The sequence below is a fragment of the Hippopotamus amphibius genome, chromosome 12 (genome assembly GCF_030028045.1).
Source record: "Hippopotamus amphibius kiboko isolate mHipAmp2 chromosome 12, mHipAmp2.hap2, whole genome shotgun sequence".
Lineage (NCBI taxonomy): Eukaryota > Metazoa > Chordata > Mammalia > Artiodactyla > Hippopotamidae > Hippopotamus > Hippopotamus amphibius.
Window position 1 is genome coordinate 92,363,388 of NC_080197.1, and position 27,599 is coordinate 92,390,986.

Below are 27,599 nucleotides of genomic sequence, written 5' to 3' on the forward strand. Positions count from 1 at the left end.
GTAATTTTCATAATTATTCTTTCAGTGCATTAAGAATTACTCTTCAGGATACATCACTTCTCTCTAAGTGCTTTCCAACTAGTCCAATGAGTCCTTTTTAACACTTAACTGAGGATTTTATTCAGATTTTTATTTGGACATTTAATTACTGTGGGATCATACTTCCGTGGATATGACCTAATCTGGTAGTATCGATGGTTCATTCTTCTGCTGTTGGTAAATATTTTACTTCTTGAAAAATCTCACATTCTTTGGCTTTCCTGAAATAATGTTATGTTCATTCCTTTATTCTTTCATTCAGCAAAATATTTATGGTAAAGCTGCAATGTACTGAACATGAGTTAGCTATGGGAACAAAAAAATACATTTCTTCTCCTCAAGCTCACAGTTATAGGAGGAAGGTAGATATGCAGGTACACAGGTAACAGGCATGTACGTAGATAGATTAAAGAAAGAGAAGTATTGAAAAGATGTCTCAACAGTGTTTTCACACTTATATTCACCAAAATATTATCCTTGAATCTTTTTTCTTCTCTTTAAAAGCCTCTCTTCTAAAAGATGTCTCATCACCTTGAAGCACATAAAGCTATTACCTATATAATGTATATTTTATCAATATTATGTATATAGATATAGATAGATATAGATAAATCTAAGATACACACAGACACACATAAGGTGATGAGAGAAACTTTCTAGAGGAGGGGCTGTTAAAGAGAAGAAAAGTTCAAGGATACATATATATGTGCAAAACCTTCCCATACTTAATAAATTCCAGCAATTTAGCTCAGGACTTCCTTCAACTCCTGGGCACTTTGTTCAGCAGACGCTATTTTGATGCTAGGCTTCACTGATCCAGTTGTGAAACTCAACAGTTTTTTAATCTCCCTACACCAATCCGCCAGAGTTCAGTTATGTAAAGCATTTACGAGAAACTAAGAATAAACAAAAACTTAACAATAGACACAACTTCATCAGCCTCCGTGGACATCATCACTGCCTAATCCTGCCCACCTCCACCCACCCACACATACTGGCTCCTCCACTCTTTCCTGCCTGTATCCATCTTTCTGGCTTCTCACCTCTCCTCCTTCTCCACCTCTTCCTCCTCCTCCTCCTCCTCTTCCTCTCTCTCCCCTCTGTCCTCCTCCTCCACTCTCTTCCCTCTGTCACTCTCTCTCTCTCTTCTTGTCTAGTAAAAAGTCCAGAATGTTCTTTAGCTTATGAAGAGAAACTTCCTTCTTCTGAAGCCTTCATCTCAGCAACTAGATCCTGGGAGGGTGGGTGAGTTGAATTTAAAAGTGGCAAGGTAGGAATTTTTACTTTCTACCTGAACCATTCATCTAAATAAAGATAGTCTTTCTCAAATGTCTCTACTTTTCTCCTCATATTTATTCTATTAAATTGTGAATTCCTCTCTGCAGCTACAAACTTCCGTGCAGTGTCACTGATCTTTGATCTCCCTTCCCCCGTCCCGTCTCCAGCACAAGGTGCGATGCACATTAGAAATGAATCTGTAAATGTTTTCTGAACTTAATGGAACAAAACTGATTTTTACCTTGATGGTTAAGATTCTACTCCCAGCTGGAAACATTTTCTTGTTCATTTTTCTGCCTTTTCAAATTCTAGCTGCCTGTCCTCCTAATCTAATCTCCTCTGAAGCTTTACCTTACTACACTGTCTACACTGCGTGCTCTCTCTCTCTCCCTTTTGGTGAACTTCTAAGACATATTTTTGTTCTTTGCTTACTCTACAACATATCATATTTTTAATTCTGATATGTCTTAGGTATATCTTTTCTTCAATCTAGCAGAAAAGATGAGTAGGTGGGAAATAACTACAAATTAAATAGTTATGCAAGGAATTAAAGGTGATATAAAAGCTAAATGACAATTATAAATATTAAATGAATTTGAGATAAGATTTCCTCAGAGGGAAGTGTTTTTTACAATTTACTTCTTATGTTCTGTAGTAATGTGTGATTTATATGAGTCATGTTATACTTTACTGGCATCTGTTTATGCCTTAGTTCTAGTGAATTTACTAAAACTAAAGAAAAATGTGATACAACAAAGTTTTCACAATAAATGTAGAAAAATTCTATTTAAAATATTATAAAAATAAACAATTGCACTTTCTCTAAAAGTATTTAGAATTGGCCTACTAATTTCGTTAAAAATAAAATCTTTACAGCAGTAGTATCATATTGTAATGGTTTCTTTTCACTTTTTTTACCAAACATTAGAATATCTTTCAATCATCTAAGTTGAATTTTCCTACCATTAGAAAAGCCTAGGGACGATTGCTTTTAAATCACTTAAATAATTCTAATGAGGGAAAACCTTTTAGTAAAACTACTCCCTCCACTTCACCAATTTTGCCACTTTTCTATTCCTCTTTTGTCTGAAATATGTGAATATGAAGTGGATTGGATCAGAGTTTAGTTGGTTACGAACTTGTTAGGACATTTGTACTAGATATTTTTTAAAGGTTTGAATATATATGCCTTCTGGGGCTCTGTTTCCTTAAATTCACTCTCTCACCACATGCACTAGTTCCTTGAACTTCAACAGGATGTTCCCAGAGGGGGACAGAGTTTGCATGAGACTCCGTGCTCAAATGCCACTTCTTTATCCTCATCAAGCAGTTATTACTCTGAGCCTATTGCTGCCCATGTAAGGCTCTGGGCTAGAGAGGCTCCAGGGATATATAGTTATAAGCTATGGTTTCTGCTCTGTAGAGCAGGAAAAGGTGAAATGCTGATTTGCAGTTCAGGTAAAATATGCCGCAGGAGTTGCAAGGAGGAGGTCATCCCAAGGCTTTAATGAGGAGCATTGGAATGTCTTCAGTGGTAAAGTCGAAATGAGCAGAGCAGGAGACAGACACACACCGGAGGAAACAGAGGCTTGCAGACCTCCTGGAATAAGCCTGTTGTGGTTGGGGCCACACAACAGTCCTCAGAGCTGAGTGGAGCCTGAGCCTAGAAGATGTGGGAGAAAACACAGCCAAGGGCAGACTGCGGAGGGCCCTGGAGTCTGGACTTTATTCTTGGACAGTGGGAGTCACTGACAATAATTTTGGTTGAAAAGTGACATGTACAACCTGGTGTTTCAGATGGGAAACTTAGGGGGGTGAACTGTGTAGGGCATATGGGACAAGGGGACATCTGGAGACAGAAGCTTCCACTGGAGATTAGTTTACAGTAGTAGAGGAGAGTCAGGACTGGAATGGTGGCAGAGAAATGAGAAGGAACGATAAGGCAACAAGAGAGAGGAAACGATGAATCAATAGGCATGGTGGCTGACTCGGCGCTGGGGAGAGAGAAAAGGAGTTAACAGACCTATTTGGGGGGCCTCATTTTCAACTCTTCCTTGTATTAATTTGGCTTTTGGGGACCAACCCCCCCCTTTCTTTGGGACCGTTTCACCCCCAATCAGTTCACGGATAGCAGGACAATCCGGTCCCTGCTATTCCTTCCCTGGAATCCAGAATTAGACCCGACAGCCAAGAGTAGCCTCTCTCTGAGGTGTTGGCTGTGGCCGTCTTCCTCCATGTGAACTGGAAAGCTGAAAAAGCTGCTTTACAGTAACAGAGAAAAAGAAAGCAGAAGTGAAAGAAAAACAGATGAGAGATGGAGAGTAAGAGCTAGGTTTGGGTTCCCTGTTACACTTTGGTCTCTGCTCTCTTGAAAATGCTACTGCATCCCTCCTCTTTAATTCTGCAGGACATCCTAATAATGCAGTGATTAAGCTGGCTTGGCAGGGTTATTGTTACTTGCAGCCCAAATGGTCCAAACTGATATATTCCTCAGCAGGAACTCTCCATCTTCAGTCAATTGGTGCTCTGGCCACTCTCTGAACACTTCACTACTTTACTGACTCCACATTTTTATGCTATTTCCTTTATCTAGAATGCCTTTTCCTTCCAAATCCTGACTATCCTTCCTTTCATCTCTCTTTATTACGTACTTTTCGAGTGAGTCCATAACATCTGCAAATTTTAATGTTACTTTTTCCCACTTCAAGTCCCTGATTTTAGCGAACCTTTTGGAAGAATAATTAAAACTATATAAAGAGGGTAAAAGGTGGTAGATGGTAGTAGGAAATCAGGAAATGTATGCACTCACGTATACAAATTTAAACAAATTAAAAGATAATGGTCTGCTTGGCTGCTAATACCTTTAACTTTAAGATGGGTTCAAAGAGGTACCTGTAGGCCACTTGGCCAAAGCAGATATTTTACATATGATAGTATATCAGTTAGGAGGAGTATTATGAAAAAAGATAAAAATAGCCTTTAAACAAGTCATGCACGACACATTATTACATAAGTGCTATAAATTCCATTTTATAAACACCCAGAGGAGGTCGTACAGCCAAGTGAGAGCCAGATACGAAACCCTGCCAATGTTTCCTTACTCAAAGTCCAGGGCTTTCTTCACTCTCTAAACTATCCCACGGGAAGTAAAATAGAAATACCTCAATTTTTAGATGAGACAAAGAATTCAATTTCATTTAATTTTTAAAAACAATAACGTATTTTAAATCGCCATCCATTAAAATAATAATATACTCTAGGAACCATCTTGAGCCTCAGCTATGTTATTTACCAAAAAAAACCCCCCAAAACCAAACACCCAACCAAAAAACAACAATAAAAACACACCAGATTGTTATTCTCTTTTAAAACACTAAAGACTATCTCTTCTAAAGGCCTCTCTCTGCCTCTGAGAAATGAGAAAACCAATCTGCGATCCTGTGAAATCTCACATAAATTCAGAACACAATGAAGTTTACTTTCCCTTCAGCAATGGAGCCTTTGTTCTGGTGACTTACAATGCCTCTGGAGAGGAAAACACAAAATTGTCTTATGAAAGCAATAAGAAAATGTCTAAGCAAATGGATGGACATTTAATGGACAAGATAAAGTGCCACGTAATAGTTATTGTCTCTTTCTGCTCGATTCAAAGGCACACCCTTAAGACCCCAAAGCATTCACACCACAAGATTACACGAGTAGCACTGGTTAGCACGATGCCATTGTACAAACAATCTGTTGCTAAGCAGGGCAGAAATACTGTTTACATGAAAATGTAATGATCTCTGGTGAATACTGAAAGAAGTGATAATTTCCATAACCAGAAAAAGCAATTTTATATTTTTCCTTCTCAACTGCTCTAAAACCCTGAGTTGCTTTGGCAACTGCTTATCCTGCATTGTTGGCTTTATATCATCCTCATCTCTGCAGCCTTCCATTTACTAAATGATAGGGTTTTTTTTGTTTTGTTTTGTTTTGTTTTTCCCTGAAGCTTTCGTAAAAATCCATAACTATTCTGTATGGTTTCCGCGGGACACCTTGCAATGGTCATACAATGACTTTTTGGTGCCCCTCTCATAAAAGCCCAATTGGCTTATCCTCCCAGTAAAATTGCTGAAAATATGAGCAGAGAAGGCTCCATTAATAGCAACTGCGTACTATGCATTTCTTTAGCTTTACGGAGCCTTTCACTGTATGGTGTTTGTTATACTGAGAACAAAGCATGGAGTGGCTTCAGGGAGAGGAGGAAAATACAAAGACACTTACCTGCATTACAATAAGGAGGTCAAAGACCAAGATGAAAGAAGCCAGGAAGGCTCTGGAAACTTCATCACTGGGCAAAAATCCCCGATTCAGCTTGTCCCAGCTGATCCAGTCCGTCGTAATGACCAGTACAACCACGGATGTCAGCGTGAAAAGAACCGTCCTGCAAGGAACGAGGCACTCAGTGAAGGACATCAGATGTAACAATATAAACGGCGGAGAGTGCCTGTGATCTGCTGTATTAAACATCTACCCCTTGCCAAGTACCTATCCTAAGGCATAGTCACCAAAAGGAAGATGAAAAAAGAAGCATATTAAGAGCTTTCTTTCAAAAGCAATTCGAAAAAGGTATGATAGTATTTCTTCCAAGATTTTTCCTAAAGAACAATAAGGTAATGATGATTGAACAAATATTTAACAACAAAATATTACAAATAACCTTGGTGAGTACAATATACGTCCCCAAAAGAACACTGGTTGTAACTCTCATTACACGTACACTGTTCTACCTAGGGTGGTGAACATACACATATAAGAACACAAGGCAGATAGGTAAGGAAGTCCTTGGATTCCATGATCATCCTACAAAAGAGAGGGATAGACAGACTGGTCCTTTCATCATCCGTATAGCCTGAAGAGCTCCGTAGAGGAACTACCTCTACATGCCAACCACATAGCCTCTTCTCCTCATGGGACTCATATCATAGATGACTTGTGGCCTAGTGACCTATTCAGGTCACACCATGTCTGATCCCTCATTCCTAGTTGTAAGATACTAGGGGCCTGAGAGTTTTCTCTTACTTATTTTTGTAGCCCCCTTAAAATCTTACATAATTATATGCAGATGGAGTTCAAAGAATGTTTGTTGAAATTGTAATCATTACCAATTAAGCTTTTTATGAAAATCAAAAAAATACTTAAATTAGTCTTTAATATTGACATTCAAAGTATATCTGAAATGTGGGCAGTGAAAATTTTATCTGCCAGAGAATTGTCCATAATGTTGTAAAGCCTCTGCTTTCAGAGCTATATTTATATATCGATGTTGTTTTGAATTATAAAAGGGAAAATAAAAAAGAACAAATATTCTGAAAATTTTAATGTAAAGGAATAAATAAAATAAAGAAGAGAAAAGAGAAATGGAATAATATGAATCATCCTGGAATTCTCTTAACAATTGAACACAATACAAATTTCTAAACTGAAATTTGGGGTTTCCCTTTCACAACTTTTTATTTGGAACAAGGTATACGCTAATAAAATAAATATAATGAACTCCTCTTTAGATCTTTTCCCCCCATGAATAGAAAAGATACATTTTTTTTAATTTTGGAAAATAAACTTTTTAAAAAATTTATTAAAATTGAAGACTCTCAAAAGAATTTGACTTGTGATGTCCAAAATATAAATTAAAAATTATCTTTGCTACTATGTAGAATATCTTTGAGCATTTCCAGAAATTCAAATGGATTAAATAAACATGGGAGAAATCCTAAATAATTATTACAATACAATAGAAAGATATTGCAAATATTATATAGCCAAACGTAAGAATAATGGAATTTTAAAGAAAATTTTCTCCAGGTTAAGTCAATTTATTTGTTTTTGTCTTTTTGAGTTTGAGAAACTTTAAGCAAATCTGAATGAAATTACCATACTTTCTTTTGTCAACAAGGAATATAACAACTTCCATGAAGAACAGATAAATATTGACTATTCTTTGAAGCTCCTTTGGTAATAAGGGTATCTCCTCATCACTCTTGGCTTTTCATATGTGTGTTTCACAAGGATGCTATGAATACATATACTTCTTCAGGATGTACTGTATGACTGTACAGGTTGGTAAATGGTTGGGATCCCAGTTCTCTCAAGCTCCTCCTTCTTTGCCTCCCCGCCCTCCTTCACAAGAGCCCCCAGCTTCCTGTTATCCAGCACTACAGGGTGAAGTCTTGATGAAACAGGGGTACGGCAGCATCTCACTCCAGCTCCATGGCCAGCATTCATCCTATTGCTTTGAGCCTTTGGTTGATAGGTTAGTATTTTTAATACCATCCCTGTACTTTCCCCAAGAGACACCTGCAATCTTCTTTTTGTGAAGACAGCTGATTACACAGGAATTCATACTCTAATGTTACCTTAATGGTCTACTGATACTGCAAAATTAAATACTAATGCAGAGGCATATTTTTAGGTGACAAAATCTGAGATTTTGGAATAAGTGTTTGCTGAGCAATCAAACCTCATCTATTACAGGATTTATAAAGGAGTTATTCTTTTTTTAAAATGTATTTTATTGAAGACTAGTTGACAATATTGTGTTAATTTCTGCTGTATTGCAAAGTGATTCAGTTATACATATATATATATATTCTTTTTCATATTCTTTTCCATTATCATTTATCACAGGGTATTGAATACAGTTCCCTGTGTAAGACCTTGTTGTTTATCCACTCTATATATAATCGTTTGCATCTGCTAATCCCAAATTCCCAATTCATCTCACCTTTACTCCCCTCTCCCTTGGCAATCATAAGTCTGTTCAAAGGAGTTATTCTTATTCACGCTAATAATCTCATTGTGAATAAAGTCATTAAAATTAATCATTAAAACTCTTTGGTAATTAGAATTTATCATAATATCTGTTGTATAGGAGCTTCCTGAGATCAAATCTGCACCAATTCATGTCTTAGATGTTTGCTTTATCTGATACTTTTCATTTATCCAATATATAACAGTACTCTTCCTAAGAGCTTTTCATAGATGTTTTCCTGGCTTTATTAAGTACTTCTGTTTTGACAAAGAGTATTGCTACAGGTCTCAAGAAAAAGTTGCTGGTAATATTTTATTACTCCAAAGGGAAATTAAAGGAGGTATTCTGCCTGGTATTTAATATTTAATACTACAAAAAGAATAAAAGTGGCAGTCATTAAATATGAATGTATGCAGCTCAGAGAAAGAGCTCTAAAAATAAAGTCAAGAGAATGGAAAAAAGAAAAGGTAAAGGGGAAGCAAAACACATTAACTGGTCATTCCACCTCCAAAATTCTATTCAGTGCCTTATCTAGATATGGATATGGAAACAAATGTATTGTGTGTGGTTTGCTTTTCTGAGCCACCTCTTGTAAAAGTGACGGATTTTCCCATGCTACGATAATTCAGTTAAAACAGAAGTTTAAAAGACCCATGACTCAATTAGATTATACAATAATAGTCCCTTTTTGGTGAAACTTCTATGAAGGAAACAGTGCTAATAGCAAATTACTATTACAATCATGTGCCACTTGCAACATGCCAGGGGCTGGTATAAGAGCTTTACACAAAATAGTGTAATCCTTACGACAAGCCTACTCTCACTACCTCCAATTTACAAGTGCAGAAACAGAGTCACAGGAAGTTCAAATAACTGGACCTGAGTTAAAGGTTTATATGGTATATAAAATATAAGATAATAAGATGATTCAAACCCAGGCTGACTCATGACAATCTGTGTCCTAACCATTGTGCTTATTGCCTCTCATAGGAAGTACCTGATTTTCCCCTCTTGTCACTAGGTCCGTAGCTAATATTCCACTTATTTTCCATTTTTATTCTATGCATGATGTTGGAAAATGATCATCCAGGAGTACTTAACATTGAGAAGTAAAACTGACAGAGACTCTGACAAGGACTGACAGGAAACGGTTAAAAGGGATGTGTTCATGGCAGTGAACATGGAACCTCAGGGAGGCTGGGCATCAGCGCAGCATCCTCGGGTTTTTATTTAACCAATATGGTTGAAAAGATGTTTACTCTGGATCACGATTCTTGGGAGCTCCAGCTTCTCTTCTTAAATAGCATCCAATTAAACAATTATCGGGATTATTTCCTTTCAAGCTGCAGCCAGCACCAGCAGGACATCCTGGCTCATCAATTCCACTGTCTCTGGTTTCTGGCCACCAGTCAAATGGAAAGAACTCATACATACTTATCAGCTTCAGTGGTTCATCTCACGTCCCTGTTTTCCAATTTCCAGTTTGCCTGCTTTTCCTCAATTGTTGCTAATTCCTCTTAGATGAATAGGAATTAGGATGTGAGACCAAGAAGGGTTAACAGAGCTTTTCTAATTCACTGCTTCCCAATCTCTGGGCTGGGCTCCTGGGAACCATAGGGTTGCTAAGGAAGTATGAATTTACATGCACACTATGACTTGCCAGTAAAGTGAAAAAAAAGAAATGCTTCCAGAGAGGTTAGGGGACTTGCTCGTGTCACACAGACTGCCAGGGACAGAACTAACATGAGAGCTGACTCTGAGCAAGGACCTGCCCTGTGGTAAACCACTTTCTCTCTTTAGCTAAAAACCTACAGGTATGCTAAAAATTTTAATATCATCTGGAGCTCATCTGGAAACATACTTTACAGCCTACTCAAATATCTATTATGTGTGTTGATTGGAAACAGAGTAGTGTATGTAAATGAATCAAGATAACTCCCCAATTGTGGTTTAATTCATAGTCTTAACCACTCTTTCATTGTAATTTCTGGATTTAAGAAAATACTGAACTTCTATTTTAAGTAACTAAATTAGTTAATATTGCTTTTCTTCTTCCATTCATAACCATGTTGAGATAGACTTACTGCATAGTTAAATAGCCTGAAATCAGGGATTAAATCAAGAGAGAGAAGAACTGGCATTAGGCTTGGATTATCCACAGAGGGCTGACTCAGTGTTCATCATCACACAATTTCATTTTGATTAAGCCAGGCAGCAGGAATGTACAGAATCTCCTAACTAAAAGATTATATGTTGAGCCAAACAAAATTGCCAAAATTTGACCATGTTTTATCCTACTAAAAATAGCAACTTCATGTGATTCAACACAGTAAATATGCTTTATGTGTTTTAATATGTTAGCCATTATTCACGTTCTAAAATGTTTATAATCTTTGATTCCAGTCATGAATATCATATTCCTTTCTGATCACACTGCACCATTACTATGATGGCTAAAGGAAGTAAAAATCACTTCAATTTCTATCTATAATACTTCCGTTAAAATGCTGGAACTCAATCAAAACAAGTCAGGTCGTGTTTCCTGATTTCTTACAGCAAAATAAAAATCTGCAAATCTTATTAAAAATGAAAGGTTTAATGTTATGACTACAAAAAAGAATGAATGCGTGGATCAAGACAGCAAATTTAATCTTACAATTAAGTTAGATATAGGCTCATATTTCAAAGTACTAAACACATGAAATGAAATGTGACATGGCAATAGAATTGAAAATGATTTAATATCATAATTTTTCACCATGATGTTTAGCGGGAAAAATATAACAAGCAGGCATAAACAGAAGAACGCTTTCCTTCACTTTTCACTGCAAAACTGAGAGTCACTTCAAACATCCAGTTCCATTCTGAATAGCAACTACCAGCACACAGAGGTCACAGATGGCCATGAGAGAATGCTAACAGTTTCCATTTTGCTTGTTTTAATTATCGATATAGTCACTGCACCTCTGAGTAAAACAATCACCACTTGGGTCCTCAAGCCAGTTCACCCTGAAATTCGTGAGTTTACTCAGCACTGCAGCCTAGCCGATGAAGTCAAGACTGCTCCTTAGAAGTCCGTAGGAAAATGGTTTTAGTGTTCTTCCAGTTTCCCACTTTTGGGATCAGGAAGCACCAAGGGAACACAAAGGTGATGCTTGCGAAGTAACCTAGGGAAGGAGCTTCTCCATGTGGCTTTCATTAAATAAATGCCACAGTCAAGTCTTGGCCAACCTGAACACATTTGTTAAAATAGGATCCCTGAGAAAGAAGAGGCAGTTATTAACTTATGTTGTTTGTGGCTCCACTGGGATCTGGAGTCTGTAAAGGAAATTATTAGACTCTAATGTCGCCCATTAAACTATACATTTATGCGTTATTTATCTTTATATCTCTCTATTATTCCACGAAGAAAAGTGCCCTGAACATAGCAGGAGCTCAAAAGGCACTGAACAAATTGAAATGAAGAAGCAACTTGGTAACTCTTGTTCCTGAAAGGGCATGAAAGAGATGACTGAAAAAGGCACCTCTGGTTTGGGCCATTTGGCCATGTGGACTGTAATTTACGTAGACAGGGTCCTGGCATCCTAATCTATGTAAACAGTTCTTGGAGTTCTGCAGTGTCTAACCATTGCAACTTTATGTGGAGCCCTGGCCATTGGCAATCTTGATATAAGAGGTGGCAAATAAAATGACCACATTTTTTTTAGTGGCTTGAATTCCTCTATGTCTCTCTCAATGTTAGTTTACTCAGAAGTACTTAAAAGTAGCTTATTGATACAGAGCATAGTTAGTCTTGGTCAGGAGAAGTCATTTTAGTTTCTTTGTGTTTCATAGTTTTAGGTGTGGAAGAAAACACATGTTCTAGGAAACAATACTTAGTAGACTGCAGAGTCCTTAGGATTTGGGCTGTGTCATTCATTAAGCATTATCAATGACCAGCACATCACTGATATTAAAAAACAGTATGAATAAAGCAATCTATTTAACCTGGTGTAGGAAGTACTTATCCCTTACACTTCACCAAGCTCAGATACTTCTGAAACTGATGGTACTTCCTCCAGTATTTACAGAGCAAAGAAAGAGGCCTGTGCAATGCAAAGTTAGGTTGCATGGACTTAATGGGCATGTTAATCCTCTGTGTCTCTTAGCAAACTCACCAGCTCCATTTTTCTTCCTAGTGAATTACCCTGTACATACTAAACAATTCACTAATTCAGTAGAGGGAAGCATATGAAATATACTCTACTCATTGTTACCCCAGGTGTAAAGTATTATCACAAGTTCAGTAATGAACGCGGTAATAAAGATAAGGCTATATATAAATGCCCATCAACTACAGATAATACCAGCAAGAACTATACCCATTGTTGTTTATTTAATGAAAATAAAATGATAGCTTTGATACTCCAAACATATTTTTGACTTTTCTAAATGCAAAGTAGAAATTTTAAATTAAACATACCATGTTGCATTTTTTCCTGTTAAATTTGCTTTTTAAAGAATAAGAAAAACTAGGATCTTAAGGGGTGAGCAGGACGAAAGCAGGCTTTATTTGATTTAAAGAATACGATGATTTACATACTGCGTTGAAAATAAAGGTTCAGGTAAAAGTTTGGGACTTTGTTGAAGCCAAGATGTTTACATAAGTCAAACCAAGGCCAAAAGTATATTTCCAGTATCATTTCAAATATCTCTTGAAGAAGAGGTATCATCAGGAGACTGTCCACTGGGAAGAATGCTTTCAGAACGCTCCACAAGTACCCCTGGAAGAAAGAATCTTTTCAAAGACGTTGGGCACACTATATAATGGCTAGGAAAGTAGATATTATGAACATAAAACACTTTTCTTCGATGAAGAAGACTACAAAATAGACCACAAGAACAGAACAATTCCCTAAAGTTATACAAAAATATTTAAAGGAAATAATGTCATGTCACAATGGAAGATCAAAAAATTAGTATAAGGATTCATAAGGGACACGATTCATTCTTGAATTCTACTGGAAAAGATTTTTTAAAACATCTAAAGTGTATTACTTGCAGATACATATTTATTTTCTCTTGGGAACTTGTGAAGAATCTTTGATTTATTTATAAATAATTCAGGACAAACTAGAAAAAAAAAACACTACCTCACTCAAAAATAGGGAAAGAGCACGCTGGCACTAGTGATCAGAGGACAAAGTTATACATTTGATTTAATTATGAATATATTGCTGGCATTTTAAAAGCAGATCATCCACCTTGTCTGGTCAACACAGTGGAGAATTTTGAAGCTATGCAAAAGTGTAATTTTATCAAGAATTTAGATAGCTCCTTGGCAGAAAATACTATTTCAGGTAACGTACAAGGTTGAAAAACAGTGTTGCTTTTTGAATGAGAAAGTCATATTGTAACGCATGCAAAGACACAGAGAATTCAAGAGCATTTGTTGAGCATATAAGGCACAGACATAAATTGAAGGGACGTAGGAATGATCTCTGCCCTTAAGGAACTTGTCACCAGTTAAAAGGATGGCAATATATACAAAACAATCAAACACAAAGTTAAGCTAAAACTATGATGCTGTGGAAGTTTTCAGGAACATCTCTTTATTTTCATTCAGGTATGAAAAGTAGCTAGGATGTTCAATGAAATTAGACCTAAAAAAATAAGTAGATTGCAATAGTGGAATGGATATTGAAGGCAAAAGACAAATTGGAAAGAACATATGGAAATGGTAGTGGGTGGTAGTGAAGCATTAGGGAAGAGTTCCAGATGTTTCCAAAGTTTCTAGATTATGTAACTAAAAAGACTGTGAAACCATTACCTTAAGCGAGAAATATGCAAGAAAGCAGGAATGAAATATTATGAATCCTATTGTGAACACCTTGTTGAATTTAAGGAGCTGGGAGGGCATCTGTACAGGAATGAATAATAGTCAGCTGGAGACAGGAATCTGGGTCAAGGAAAGATCAGGCCCTGAATTTTGATTCACTCAAATACAAGTAATTGTTAAACACATGAAGATTTTTTAGAAAAAGAAAGAAAAAGGGAGAAAAAGTATAGTGAAAAGAAGGACAGAGTCTTGAAGATCACCTCTTTTTATGGTATATCCAGAGAAGGCTGGAAGATGACAAGGCCACAGACATACGATATGATATATGAAGAAATCCAAAATAAAACAGAATTATAGAAGTCAGAGAGAAAGATAATTTCAAGAGTGAATTTCTGGTCAAACCCCCCCAAATACTACATAGAGGCTTTATGGGATAAAGACTGAAGATGGACCACTGTTGAGGACGTTTCTTTCTTTAACGTAAGACTCCTTGGAAAATTGCAAAATTGGATATAAATATAGTTTCAGATATTTTCTCTATAAACTCAGATATGCACCTAATTTGTGTTCTGCTCCCAGGATCTCTACTAGCAAAGAGGAAGAGACAATTGAGGAAATTATTTGGGTAATCAATTTAAAACCATTGGTTGCAATTAGGCAAGTAATACAATTTTATTAGAGTTAACTCAAATTTATCTCAAGCAAAACCATTGTTTTGCAGGATGGCTTCAGTCCTGGAAGGAAGTTAAAGCACAGATTAAGAAAGAGTAGAATGTAGACAACTGCAGTGATGCATGAATATGGTTATATTGATACACAGGGTAAATAAAAAATATATATATATTTTTAATTATTTTTTATTTTTTTTATTTTTTATTTTTTTGGGGGTACACCAGGTTCAATCATCTGTTTTTATACACATATCCCCGTATTCCCTCCCTTCCTTGACTCCCTCCCCTTGAGTCCCCCCCACTAAAAAATATATTTGAAAGAAAAATTAATAGAACTTATGCTAAACTCAGATGAACTTATTGAAATAGGGACGTTGGAAAGAAAGTTGGTTTGAGAACAGATTATGAGATGGCTATTCAGAGAGCTGCAGAAACCTATATTTGCCCTGGTAGTCCTGTGGGCCCTGCCCTGTGAACAGGCAAAACTCTAAGATGACCTTCAATGATCCTTGCCCTTGTACAATCTCCTCCCCTTGAGTCTGGGCAGAACCTATAAATATTGTGAGATATCATTCCTGTGATTATGTTACTTTATATGTCAGAAGGGATTTTTGCAGACTTAATTAAGATTACTAATCAGTTGGCCTTGGGTTCATCAAATGTGAGATTATCTGGGTGGGTCTAACCTGATCACATGAGCTCTTTAAAAGCAGAGAATTTTCTCTGGCTGGTAACAGTAGAGGCAGTTTGAGAGATTTGCAGTATGAGAGGGAGGTTCTCTGTTGTTGAGATGGAGGGGGTCATGGGACAAGAATATGCGAGGCCCTCTAGGAGCTGAAAGCAGCCCTGGCAGACAGCACAAAAATGGGGATGTCAGTCCTACAACTACGAGGAACTGAAATCTGCCAACAACAGAAATGAGCTTGGAAAGGACCCTGTGCTCCAGATAGAAGCCAACTGACAACGTGACTTCAGCCTGAGCAGAGAATCCAGCCACATCTTGCTAGACCTGACCTACAGACTGTAAGAAAATAAATGAGTGTTGTTGTTTTTTTTAAACGCTAAGCTTGTGGTGATTTGTCATGCAGCAATAGAAAACTAATACAGCTCTAGAAATTTAGCATTCTTGGGATCCTAAAATAATTGCTTATTGGAAATATTTCCAAGGCATATATAGAAAAGAAATGCTTTGCTCTTGAAATCTGAGATAATTAAGATCAACTAAAATCGTTACCTATCCCAACTGGAAAATGAACTCAGGCTTCGGTAGAACATCTATTCACAGGAAAATGCTCACTGAATTAAACAACCAAAATTAGCCTTAAAAGAAAATTTGGTCCAGCTACTTGTCTTCAAGTGCATAAATAATTGTACGGGGAAGGTTCTATCGATGCCTTTTCTTAAAATGTAACAAGAAAGAACAATGCTTTCAAAGTGCATTCAGGCATATTAAAATGCCACCTAATACCTAAATGCAATTTCTCTTAGTTAAATTTAACTAACCTTGCTCTAAAAGGTTATTAGTCTGGATCTACTCCATGAGAAAAACTCTTCATATTTATATTTAAAAAAAAAAAAACCTCATCAAAGGAAAGAGAACTGACTCTGGTCATGGCTCATAGTACTTATTTATGTGTACTCAGAACAGTCAGTCACCCTCTCAGGCTTAATTTCTTATCTCTGAAATGGTGACAATAAAGATGATGATATAAGCAGTTACAATGTATTAGGTAGTTTTATATCGTTGCACCCATATACTCGACTCTCAAACCAATCCTATGAGCTAAGTACTATCAATTACCTCGTTTTCCAAAAAGAACACTGGACTTTGGGAGATTAAGTAACCCAAGATCACAAAGCTATTAAATATGGAGCTTAGATTTAAACCCATGGGTCTCTGACTTCAACGCCAAGCTCTTGGCCACTGTGCTATTCTGACTTACCTATTTATGACGTTGTGAAGAATGTATGTGAGATAACTGAAAATTTTAAGTATTGTTTTTATATTTTAAAGGTAATAATCCAATCATTCTTTAGTCTTATTTCTCCAAATTATTCAACAGATATTCAAGGATAAAGCTACTACAAATTATTTTGAATTATGACTTGTGATTTTTTTTCTTAGAGATGTTTAATATACAAACCCTTATTTCTCATTGGTAATATTTTCTCTGCTTTGTTTGATAGCATTAAATGATGAAAGGACCACTCACTCTGGAGCTGGTTGTGTGCTTATACAGGCACAGGAATATCTGGTTTGGCCCAATGCAGACTTGGAGTGTATCATCCATTAACTTAACGAAATTAGGTGATTTTCAGAAATTATCATCATATTATGATTAATATCAAGAACATTTAAAGGATCTGAGGTGCACGAGTCTCTGGTAGGCAGTTTTCAATGGGAGGGTTTTTTTGGGGGGGAGGTTTTAAATAAAAAAAATTTGGATGAGTTAAATTTATCCAGTTCAACTTGTACATTTTATATACTTAGCCCACTGGCCTCATTCCTCAGAGCTACAGTTTAGGCACTTAGCTTTCTAATACCATCCATTCCTCATCTAAGAATGAAGGGCTCTAGTGCCATTCTGCCTTGCTTTTCATCGGGGGATTTTAGAAGGTCATCCCTTTTTCCTCATTTCCACTGTAAGATATTTATACTCTTTGCTGGTGCACAGATCTTGTGACACTGGTGATGCCACATGAATTTAACTGTGTCTTTGGTAACAAGATGTTGGGACTGTGTGAGCCCAATAAGCACTATTACAGCACACTGGATGTGAACCTTCAAAAGAAATGTCAAAGCTCTACTCTTCTAATGCTTGTGATAATAGTTCAAACTGTTCATTATAGGATACAGGAGGCTAAAATGTTGGTACTAGCTGGTGGGGACTCTTTCTTCCTATATTCTTCCCCTTCCACACCCCAGATGGGCCACCCTTAATGAGAAGTGAGATGTATATGGGAGGGGGAAGTGGAATGCTCCCATAGAGTTGAAGCTTACCTACAGAACAATACAATATACAGAGAGAAAAAAAACTCAGCTATAAAAAAGAATGAAATGATGTCATTTGCAGCAACATGGATGGACCTAGAGATTATCACACTAAGGGAAGTAAGTCAGACAGAGAAAGACAAATACCATATGATATCATTTACACGTGGAATCTAAAATATGATACAAACGAACTTATTTACAACACAGAAACAGACTCACAGACATAAAAACCAAACATGGTTACCAAAGGGGAAAGGGAGTAGGGGAGGGATACATTGGGAGTTTGATATTAGCAGATACAAACTACTATATATAAAATAGAAAAACAACAAGGTCTTACTAGATAGCACAGGGAATGATATTCAATGTCTCATAAATAAACCACAATGGAAAAGAATTTGAAAAAAAATGTATATATATATGTGTATAGATATATAAAATATGTATATCTATACACATATATATAAAGCTAAATCACTTTGCTGTACACCAGAAACTAACACAACATTGTAAATCAACCATACCTCAATAAAAGAATTTTAAAAAAGAGAAAAAAATGTGAAAAGAAAATCAAAGAAAATTAGTTTTTAAAAATCCCTTCCATCTAGTACTTAAATGTATGACCTTTGATCCTGAAAGAGCTTTCTGAACCTATCTTTTCAAATAGTCAGTCTATGCTTTGCTTTTCCAAATAAGCCTTGACTAGACCCCTATGCCTGCTTCTGCCAAATCTCAAATTCTTAAATGTTTATACTTGTTAGGGAAGCATACAATTTTTACCTTTTCTACTAATAGCCTCTTTTGTAGTGGTGCAGTTATGGACTTTCAGAAAATGTTAAACCTCAATTAGCTGAAAATTAAGAAACCAATTGAAGTTTTTAGGCAGTTTCCTGGATATTCAAAGATAGACATCTTTTACATCAAGGTGATATACTGAGTTCTTTTGTTAACCACTCCAAATCCTGTTGATGTTTTAGTGATGATCTATAAAAGGAAGTAAACCCATAAAAGGAAAGAGAACATGAGTGAAAAAGATTTTGATGAATTTCCAGAAGAAGAAGAAAATTGGATTTGGACATATACATGACACAGAATGAAGGAAGCAGGACAACAGGCACACACAATGGCTCAGCAGAGAGGCCTTCATTTCAGCAAGAATCCGGGAAGCTCGAAGCAAGGAGATGGCAGGTATGAAAAGCAGGAAGAGAAGTGCTGTGAGAATAAGGCTGGTAGAATTCTCTTTATTCTCTTCTCTTACTATCCATGATTTTGGGGAGCTGTTTGATTATGAAAGAGAGAATCTATCTGATACTGTCACTGGTTACGTGGTCTTCTCTTAATGTAAGATTTCATGTCATTGCCTTAATTGCACAATCGGTCATATTATTTGATTCTTTGTGAATCAAATTTAAAAATATAACATATAATTTAAAAACCATTAGTGGGTTTACAAATATTGGGCTGAATCAATAGACAAACATGGAAGGTAATTACAGTTCCAATGATGAGTGTGTAATTAACCTCAACAGTGTAAAAAAATATATAGCTGATAGAAATTTGGAGGGTGTGGAAGGGCCAAAAGGTACAGAGAAATATGGAGCCATTATTTAAAGGCAAGAAATAGAAGAACCAACACTAAGAAAAAAAATAAGAAACACTGCAAGGAGTGGGCTGGAGGGGTATTAGAAGGTGGTAGAGGAGAGTAAATTTCCTATTTTTGATAGTTTGTTGTTACTGCTATTTAAAGTTGACACAACTAAAAATAGAGTAAAACAATTATTTAGGATTAGAAAACCCAGAAGAACTAAATACAGGAAGAGTTTTAAATGGCCCCTCTGGGGAGTGGGACTAGAGGTGGTAATGGTTTGCTTTTTATTTTATGTCTTTTGGTGCTACTTGAATTTTTGTCTTTACCATGATGCATGTATTAGTTACAGGGTAATAAAAACATCACATAACAAGCCACAAAGCCATTCTAGTTTAAATGTCGGACAGTAGAGACAGAAGAAAACCTGTCTTAGGTATCAGATCTCCATAAAGTTAATATTATTATAAAACATAGGAGAGAGTTTCCCAATTCACTTAATGTCTGACAATGATAGGACAAAAGGAAAACTATGGGTCCATCTTGATATGAAATGGTGCTCTTCCTAATTAAAGTTCAACGAAATTAAAATTTAAACCACAAAGAACTACTTGCACACACCTGCTAGTCTGACAACAATGTAAGTCTGACGATACCAAATACGATGATGCGATGGAGCAGTGTGAACTGAAGTATGGTGTTTAAACTGTTACGACCACTCTGGAAAACCATTAGGTGTTATGTAATAAAACTGAAAATGCACATACTACACACGCCACTTCTGGGTACATACTCTGAAGAAGTTTCTGCAATGCACACTAGAATATTTCTAGCACTACTGATAATAATGCCTAACAAGATAGCTGGAAGCAACACTAATTCAATGGACATGTAAGTTGCCTTGTATTAATGCAAAGAAATATTTACAGTGATGAAAATGAATAACCCACAGGTACACCAGCAACACAGAGGAAACTCACAGATACAATGTTGAGAAAAAAAAGCAAGATGTAAAAGAATATATACAATTACATAAAATTCAAAAATGGGTAATCTGTAATATATTATTTAGGGATATATGTGTAGTTGGTAAAACTATAAAGAAAACCAAATAAATTATTATTATAAAACACGAATTCTGGGTACCTTAATCTGTTTACCCCACAGAGTAAAGAACTGTAATCTAGGAGTTTGGTGGTGGGGAGGGGTCCCTATATTTGTTTATTTCTTGACCTAAGCAGTGGGTACTTGATATACTGGTTGTAGTTTTTGACTCCCTATGATACATGCTGCACAGAGCAACCAAAATGACCTGCTAAACATAATCCAGGTTGTATCACTCTCTTCCTCCCATGGTGTCTCATTGCACTTGGAATGAAATCTAAAAACCCTACCTTGGACCTACGTGATCTCACCTTGTTCCCATCTCTGATGTCATCTGATATCATCTTCCCTCTGACCTTTCCTGTGTTCCTGGATCACACCAAGTTCCTTCCTGCTTTGCAGCCTTTGAATTCCTGTTCTCATCTTTGTTTTTCTGGTTTCTTATCAGAAACCAGGTTTCAGCTTCAACCTCAGATAAGTGTTCTCTGAACTCCCAATCAAAAATAGTCACCTAAGCATTCTTTCCACGTCATCTTATTTTACTTCTCAACAAGCAATCGTCACAAAGCTGATATTTTTTCTCTTGCCTGTTTTTCATCTGTTTGTTCATCATCCACTATCCCCACAACACATTTTCTGCAATCATGCTGCCTGGTTTCTAATTCCAGCTCTGTCACTTCGGGAACACCTTACATTATCTGTACATAAGGTTGTTGTTGTGAGGATTAAACAAAGTGATGCCTGTAGAATACTCAAAAATGTTGATAGCTTTAATATGTGCCAGTTACTATTATTCATTTTGGTTCTTTTAGCGAACATCCATATACATGGTGAAATGCAGTATTTTATATATATTTATTATATTATATATAACATTATTATATATATTCTATACAACAATATAATTTATATTATAATATATATGTAGTCAAAGCAGATCTTTATATTTTTTCTCCTTTTATTCTTTTGTTGGTTTTATGGTATCTAGAAAAGCATCTATTTTGTCATCTGTTTTGTCAGGTCCTCTGAGTAGTCCACCTGACACACGTACACATACATACTAAATAATAAAGGTTTCTCATGCTGTCATTCACTTCCCTTGCAGCAATTAGGTAAGACTTCCTCCCTCTTCTAGGCCTTCCCTTACATCTCCTCATCAATGTCATTCTCATCTGAGGGCTCTCTGAGTGGGCTTTTCCACCCCCCACCAGCACACACATATACCCTCATCTCAGAAACACTGTCCCATGTCCCCAGAGCTGCAGAGTTAAGATAACAGATATTCAAGGGAGTAGCACTGCTACTGGGTCATTCTGAAGGTAACGGTTCAATGTTCACATTAGTGCTTGGTGAAGCAAACAAATGCCATAGGGTAAAGCTTAATTAATAGTTATAAAATCAAGGAAGTGAGAGAGCACACTAAGAATGGATTCTGAATTTCCAGCTAGTGGGAAATCTTTTAGGTAGACAACAGAGATGGAAACAAGGAATAAGAAGCCGATGAAAAATAACCTGTTCAGAAAACAATATGTTATCTCCTAATCACCCACTAAACTGATAGTTCTATGGTATTAACTGTATCTCATATATATAGACAGTCAATGTTCGCTTGTTTGTAGGTATACTGAGAATTCTTTAGAAAGCCATGAAATTGAGTAAGCAACATCTTAGAGACTAAAACAGGGATTCTAATTATTAAGTTGAAATGTTGTAAAACATTAAACAGTTCTATTACTTTGAAAATGTTAATGTGATCCTCCAGGATATAAAATGCACCTTCAATGAAATAAATTAGGAACTATAAGACTATGGCTTGATTACTCTATTTTGTTTTAGCTGGTGAAGGAATATGTGCATTTTATATTTATGCTTTTCATGTACAGTGATGTGTTTTTCCATTATTTTTCCTTACGAAAGGCATAGTGACAAACAGTTCCCATAATTCCAAAAAAGGTATAGCATCACTGATGGCAGCTCAATCAAATGGCCAATTATCTCCAGGGATAGCCCTCTTATCTAGGTGGCAATACCTTGACTTAAAGGTGCCATATCATGGAGAAATGCTTAAAATAATAAATGCAGAACTGATCTCATATTTTTCTAAATGGCATAAGAAATTATATTAAACAAACATACAGAGAAACATTAGGTTTCTAAAAAAACTTTATGTTATAGGTAAAAGCAACTTTGAATTTATTTTACCATATCATTAACGTCCCGAATTGAAAGTATTATCTATTTCAAACACCAGCCTATTTAAATTAAAGTGTTAACTTATAAATGCCACTACCTCTCTGTGATAGAGCAAAAATCATAGTTTTATGCAAAGCACAATTTCAATAAAAAATATTACATAAAAAATAGAGCAGCAATTAATACAAACCCTGGTCAAGAGATTTTTCTTACCTAGCTTCCATTCTTAAAGGTAACAACTTCATTTAGGAAGATAGTAATAGTAAAAATGAATCTCATTCCATGAAAATAGCAGTATATCATATTAAGTTAATGGCTATAAAATGATACAGAATGGAACAAAAACCACATGAAACTCTACTCTGGTAGCTGAGTAAGAAGGCATTTATCTATTACTTTTGTACCTCAGACAAGCTACCTCCTTCATCTCTCAAACATGTGCATTTGTGGAAGCAATAGGAGTGAAAAGAATTCTCTTTTCTTCTAGTTCTGCATTCAGTGAACAAAGGATCCCTGCCATCTATATCCACCCAAAGGAAAAGCGAGTTTTCTTTTTATTTCTATAGTATTACAGTTTCCTGTTACAAACACATAACATTTATTTGCAAATTTACAGAAATTGGAATACATACATACACGTTACATAATATGTGTATGTGTGATAAACTGAAAAATTTGTGGTACAATTCAAATTTTAGAATGTTGGGTATAGTCAGTGTAATACTTTTTTCTTCCTTTTAAGACAGAGCTTGTCTTTAGTATAAAAGAAGTTGGCTTACCCTTATATTAATCCTTACAGGTTTCTCTTTTACATAAAGCCCATATGGATTTTCTTTAAATAGCAAGACATTGGCTGTTTACATTCCAGTTCATTAAACAAGGTAATTTTCCGACTTTGAACAAAGGTCATTATCTTGTAATTTATACTCAGATCAATAGAGAATTACAATAAGATGAATTTTACAGGGTGCAAAGTTAGAAAAAGCTACTCTGGAACTTCATTCAGTTGGGCTTCCTGACCTGCTTTTTTTTTTTTTTTTAATAAATTTATTTATTTATTTATTTTATTGATTGTGTTGGCTCTTTTTTGCTGTGCGCGGGCTTTCTTTTAGTTGTGGTGAGTGGGGGCTACTCTTCCTTGTGGCGCATGGGCTCCTCATTGCCGTGGCTTCTCTTGTTGTGGAGCATGGGCTCTAGGTGCATGGGCTTCAGTAGTTGCAGCACATGGGCTCAATAGTTGTGGCTCACGGGCTGTAAAGCGCAGGCTCAATGGTTGTGGTGCACGAGCTTAGTTGCTCCTCGCATATGGGATCTTCCTGGAGCAGGGATCAAACCCGTGTTCCCTGCATTGCCAGGTGGATTCTTAACCACTGCGCCACCTAGGAAGCCCCTGACTTGCTTTTAATTGAGCTTTACTATAATGGTTTCTTCCAAACTCCGCTCAAAATGCTGGTGCATGTAAAAGGTTTTTAAACACTCCTACTTTTCAATTTACCACTCAACTGGGAAAATTACAGTGGTTTTCTTTACCAGTTAAATGGCATAATATCAACAGCAGGAGTTATTGAACAGCACAGTATCTTCCAGCTATGTTCCTATTATTAAATCGGACTGCTTCCTTAAGCTTTATTTTTTAATATGGCTTTCTCAGATAACAATAATACAAGCATCTGCAGCATATTAAGTTTTTTGAATATAAACCTTTAAGTAAATGCAGTACTACATAGGGCAAACCTTCAATGATATCAAAAGGCTTTCTACCTAATTACCAACAATCCAGAATTTTGGTGCTCTAGGGACCAAAAACCTCAGGTTTTTTTGCACTTTTCATATTATATTTTGATATTTTGATCAAATGGCATGGAAAATTAGTTTTTGAGTTAGGCAGACCTGTGTCTGAATCACAACTCTGCTATTTACTAATTCTGTGATAATAAGTAGGTTATTTACCCTCTTCAAGCCTTAGTGTCTTCACCTGTGAGAAAAAGATAGTATCTACCCTAATTTCCAGGGGGGATGAGGGGAGAACAGGCTGGTGGAGTAGAAGGATGTGGAGCTCACCTGCCCCCAAGAACATATCCAAAATACATCTACATGTGAAGCAATTCTCACTCAAAACTGACTTGAGACTGGCAGGAAAACTCTTGTAAAAAATATCCAAGGCTGTAAGAAAGACCACACAGAATCAGGTAGGAAGGGAAGAGAAGCAATAAGGTGAGACCTGCATGTTACATTTAAAGTGTTGAAAGGGAAAAGCTTGCAACCTAGGATACTCTACCCAGCAAGATTATCACCTAGAATTAATGGAGAGGTAAAGAATCTTTCAGACCAGCGAAATCTAAAAGAGTTCACCATATTAAATCTACCATAAAAGAAAAGTTAAAGGGTCTTCTCTAACAGAGGAGAAAAAGCTACAACAAGAAGTCAGTATCTACAGGAAAGGAAAAATCCCACTAGCAAAGGCGAAAATATAGTAAAAGCTAGGGATCAACCTTACTAAATACTATAAAGGTGTTTCATTTATTTTTTGGCATTTTTAACATATTTTTAAAATTTATATTTTAAGAAGGACAGTATACAGTATATTTTTATAACCCGCATATCCTTACTGTTCAAAAACATACAAAAATTCCAAGACAAACTGTGAAGAATTCAATTTATTCAATTAATAGAGACACTACCAGATTAAAGTATATGCTATATAAATTCTAATATGCAACTCATAAATACAAACCAGGAAATTGTTAAAGCAGCTTGTTAAATTTTTTTCTCCCTCTTTTTACTTGTGGAGTTTGATCACGATGCTTAACCTCAAGATTTATGCCCATCTGCCTCTCCCTCCAGCTGCCAGGCTCTATAATTTACATATGGCTTCTCACTGTAAAACTAGTGGGGAGTCGGGAAGTATGGAAGATAGTTTTAAAAAACTAAACTAAACACAACTCAACTCTACCCATGAATTTATATGTCTTTTTTTTCTTTCTAAACTTGTGTAGCCTGAAATCCATGTTGTCATGGCAAATAATGATCACCGAAACAGCCAGCTTTAAAATGAATTCACTCTGCATAGTATTTTCCCCAAATATCAAGTAAAGAATAATGTACAATTTTTTGTTTTTGTATTTATTGTAGGAGATAATAATAGATGATATGACCAATGGGTTGAAAAAAGAGGATATTAGGTTATGCCTACAAAATGGAAAGTTCTTTCCTACTAAAGGCCTCTTTTGATAAGTAACAATTACAGCATCCCCTAGGTTCAATTTCTTTTGATATTACATGGCTTCTCATCTAACATTAAAGAAGTTTTTACACCTGTGCACCTGACTGCCAAGGCAAGATCTGAGGAAAGGTTTAGACCCCTCTCAGCGAGAAGTCAGAAAATCACAAGTGAAGCTATGAGGCACAATTTCATAGGAATTCCTGTTGTAAACACAGTGGTGACCACAAATTGCTTAAGGACATGCTTTCTTACCTTTCTCTAACCTATGGATATTTGTGGGATTATTTGGTGGCCAGGTCAGGTCTTCTGGCCAGAAGAACTATGTGCCTTGGAAAAACACCTCAGGTACTACCAGTCCCTACCTTGGCCTATTAAGCCGATAGGGAAGATGACCCACAGCCAAAGTTGACCAGTGAAGCAAATCAACCTAACCTAGTCGAAGCGGGCATCAATATCCTAAATGTTCTCAAATGTCATGTACCTCTGTAATCATTTTCATGTTCGTTTTTTAAAGAGGAAAATGATTTCATAAACAAATGGGTTTCATTATTCATCAAGTATTAGTAGTACTAAATATAGGCAAGGGTATAAACAATTTAATAATGAGCTTTTATAGTATATAGTTTCCAATGCCTTTTCCTCTAACTCTAAGAAATAATTTTAGCTCCAAGATGCCAATGTTATTTTGTAATATGAGCACTGTTATTATTTAATCATTGTAATGAGCAGTGTGCACAAAAATATCAAAGTGCCCATTTCAGTGAATGCCATGATTTACCGTTCCTCAAGTTACCTATTTCATCAAATACTAATTGTAGAGCAGCTAAGGTTGGAGAAACCTTGTATAACTGTTGCCCATAATCTTCCTAATCACGATCATCACCCCCAAAGAACCATACACTTTGACATCGCTGGTTGATAGAAGTCAATATCTTAATAGATCTCCTGGAAAGCCTTGAGAGAGAAGAAAGAAAAGTAGTTCACAGTAAAAAGACAAAGACAAAAACAAAAACAACAACAGCAACAACAACAAAACATGGGCTATAAAGACTCTAACTTAGTTTCGAATCCTGACTCAGACACTTAGCCACTCTGTAATATCAGACAAGTTTTTAAGCCATCTCAGATTCAGTTTCCTCATCTTAAACCTGGGGTTAGTTAATAACTACACCACTGCATGTTGAGAAGAGTAAATGAGTTAATTTATGTAACTCATTACTCTGTACATTGTAGGGCTTCGTACTGCAGGCTGCCATATTGCATAACTAGAATACTGAGTACAAGACTTGCACCTCATAGGAGGACCCAGCTCAGGCCATGAGGAGAGCAGTTCCTCCTCACATGTAATTTAGTAAGAAACAATGACTTGCACATGAATAATGAAGCATGTTTTCATTCAAATATTTTGTACACAAAGACAGAAATATAACACAAGCCACAGATGTTGAGCCCCATACATAAAATTTAATTTTCTAGTAGCCACATTTCAAAAAGGGGAAAGAAATGGTGACATTTATATTAGTAATATATTTAGCCCAAGGTCTATAAATATTATCATTACAACATATAGTCAATATCAGTTTAGGGATTTGATATTTTACATTCTTTTCTGTTACTAAATCCTTGATATCCATGGTGTACTTTACACTGAGTGCACATCTCAGGTCAGACTGCCATATTTCACACACTCAGTAGCCATCCGTTGCCGATGGCTCCCTGTTGGAAAATGCAGACTGATGCAACACCTGGATGAGGGGCTGAACTGATCAATACTCATCTCCATGTTCCAGCAGCCTGTGAATACAACCACTACTGCACATGTGCTAATTCTGTGTTTTTTATGTGATTCTCAAGGAATTCTATCTTCTCCATCGAGATGCCTTAAAAGAAACATTGACTA

The 27,599-nt window shown here is 36.2% G+C and overlaps 1 protein-coding gene across 14 annotated transcripts in view; it reads right to left on the reverse strand.

Annotated features, from left to right (window-relative positions):
• TMEM117 (transmembrane protein 117) overlaps positions 1–27,599 on the reverse strand; it is a 528,774-nt gene that overhangs the window by 83,495 nt on the left and 417,680 nt on the right. For all 14 annotated transcript variants that reach the window (XM_057701206.1, XM_057701208.1, XM_057701209.1 and 11 more), the window contains one exon: positions 5,584–5,743. In XM_057701206.1, coding sequence (XP_057557189.1) covers positions 5,584–5,743 — 160 coding nt within the window. The remainder of the gene's footprint in view (positions 1–5,583; positions 5,744–27,599) is intronic.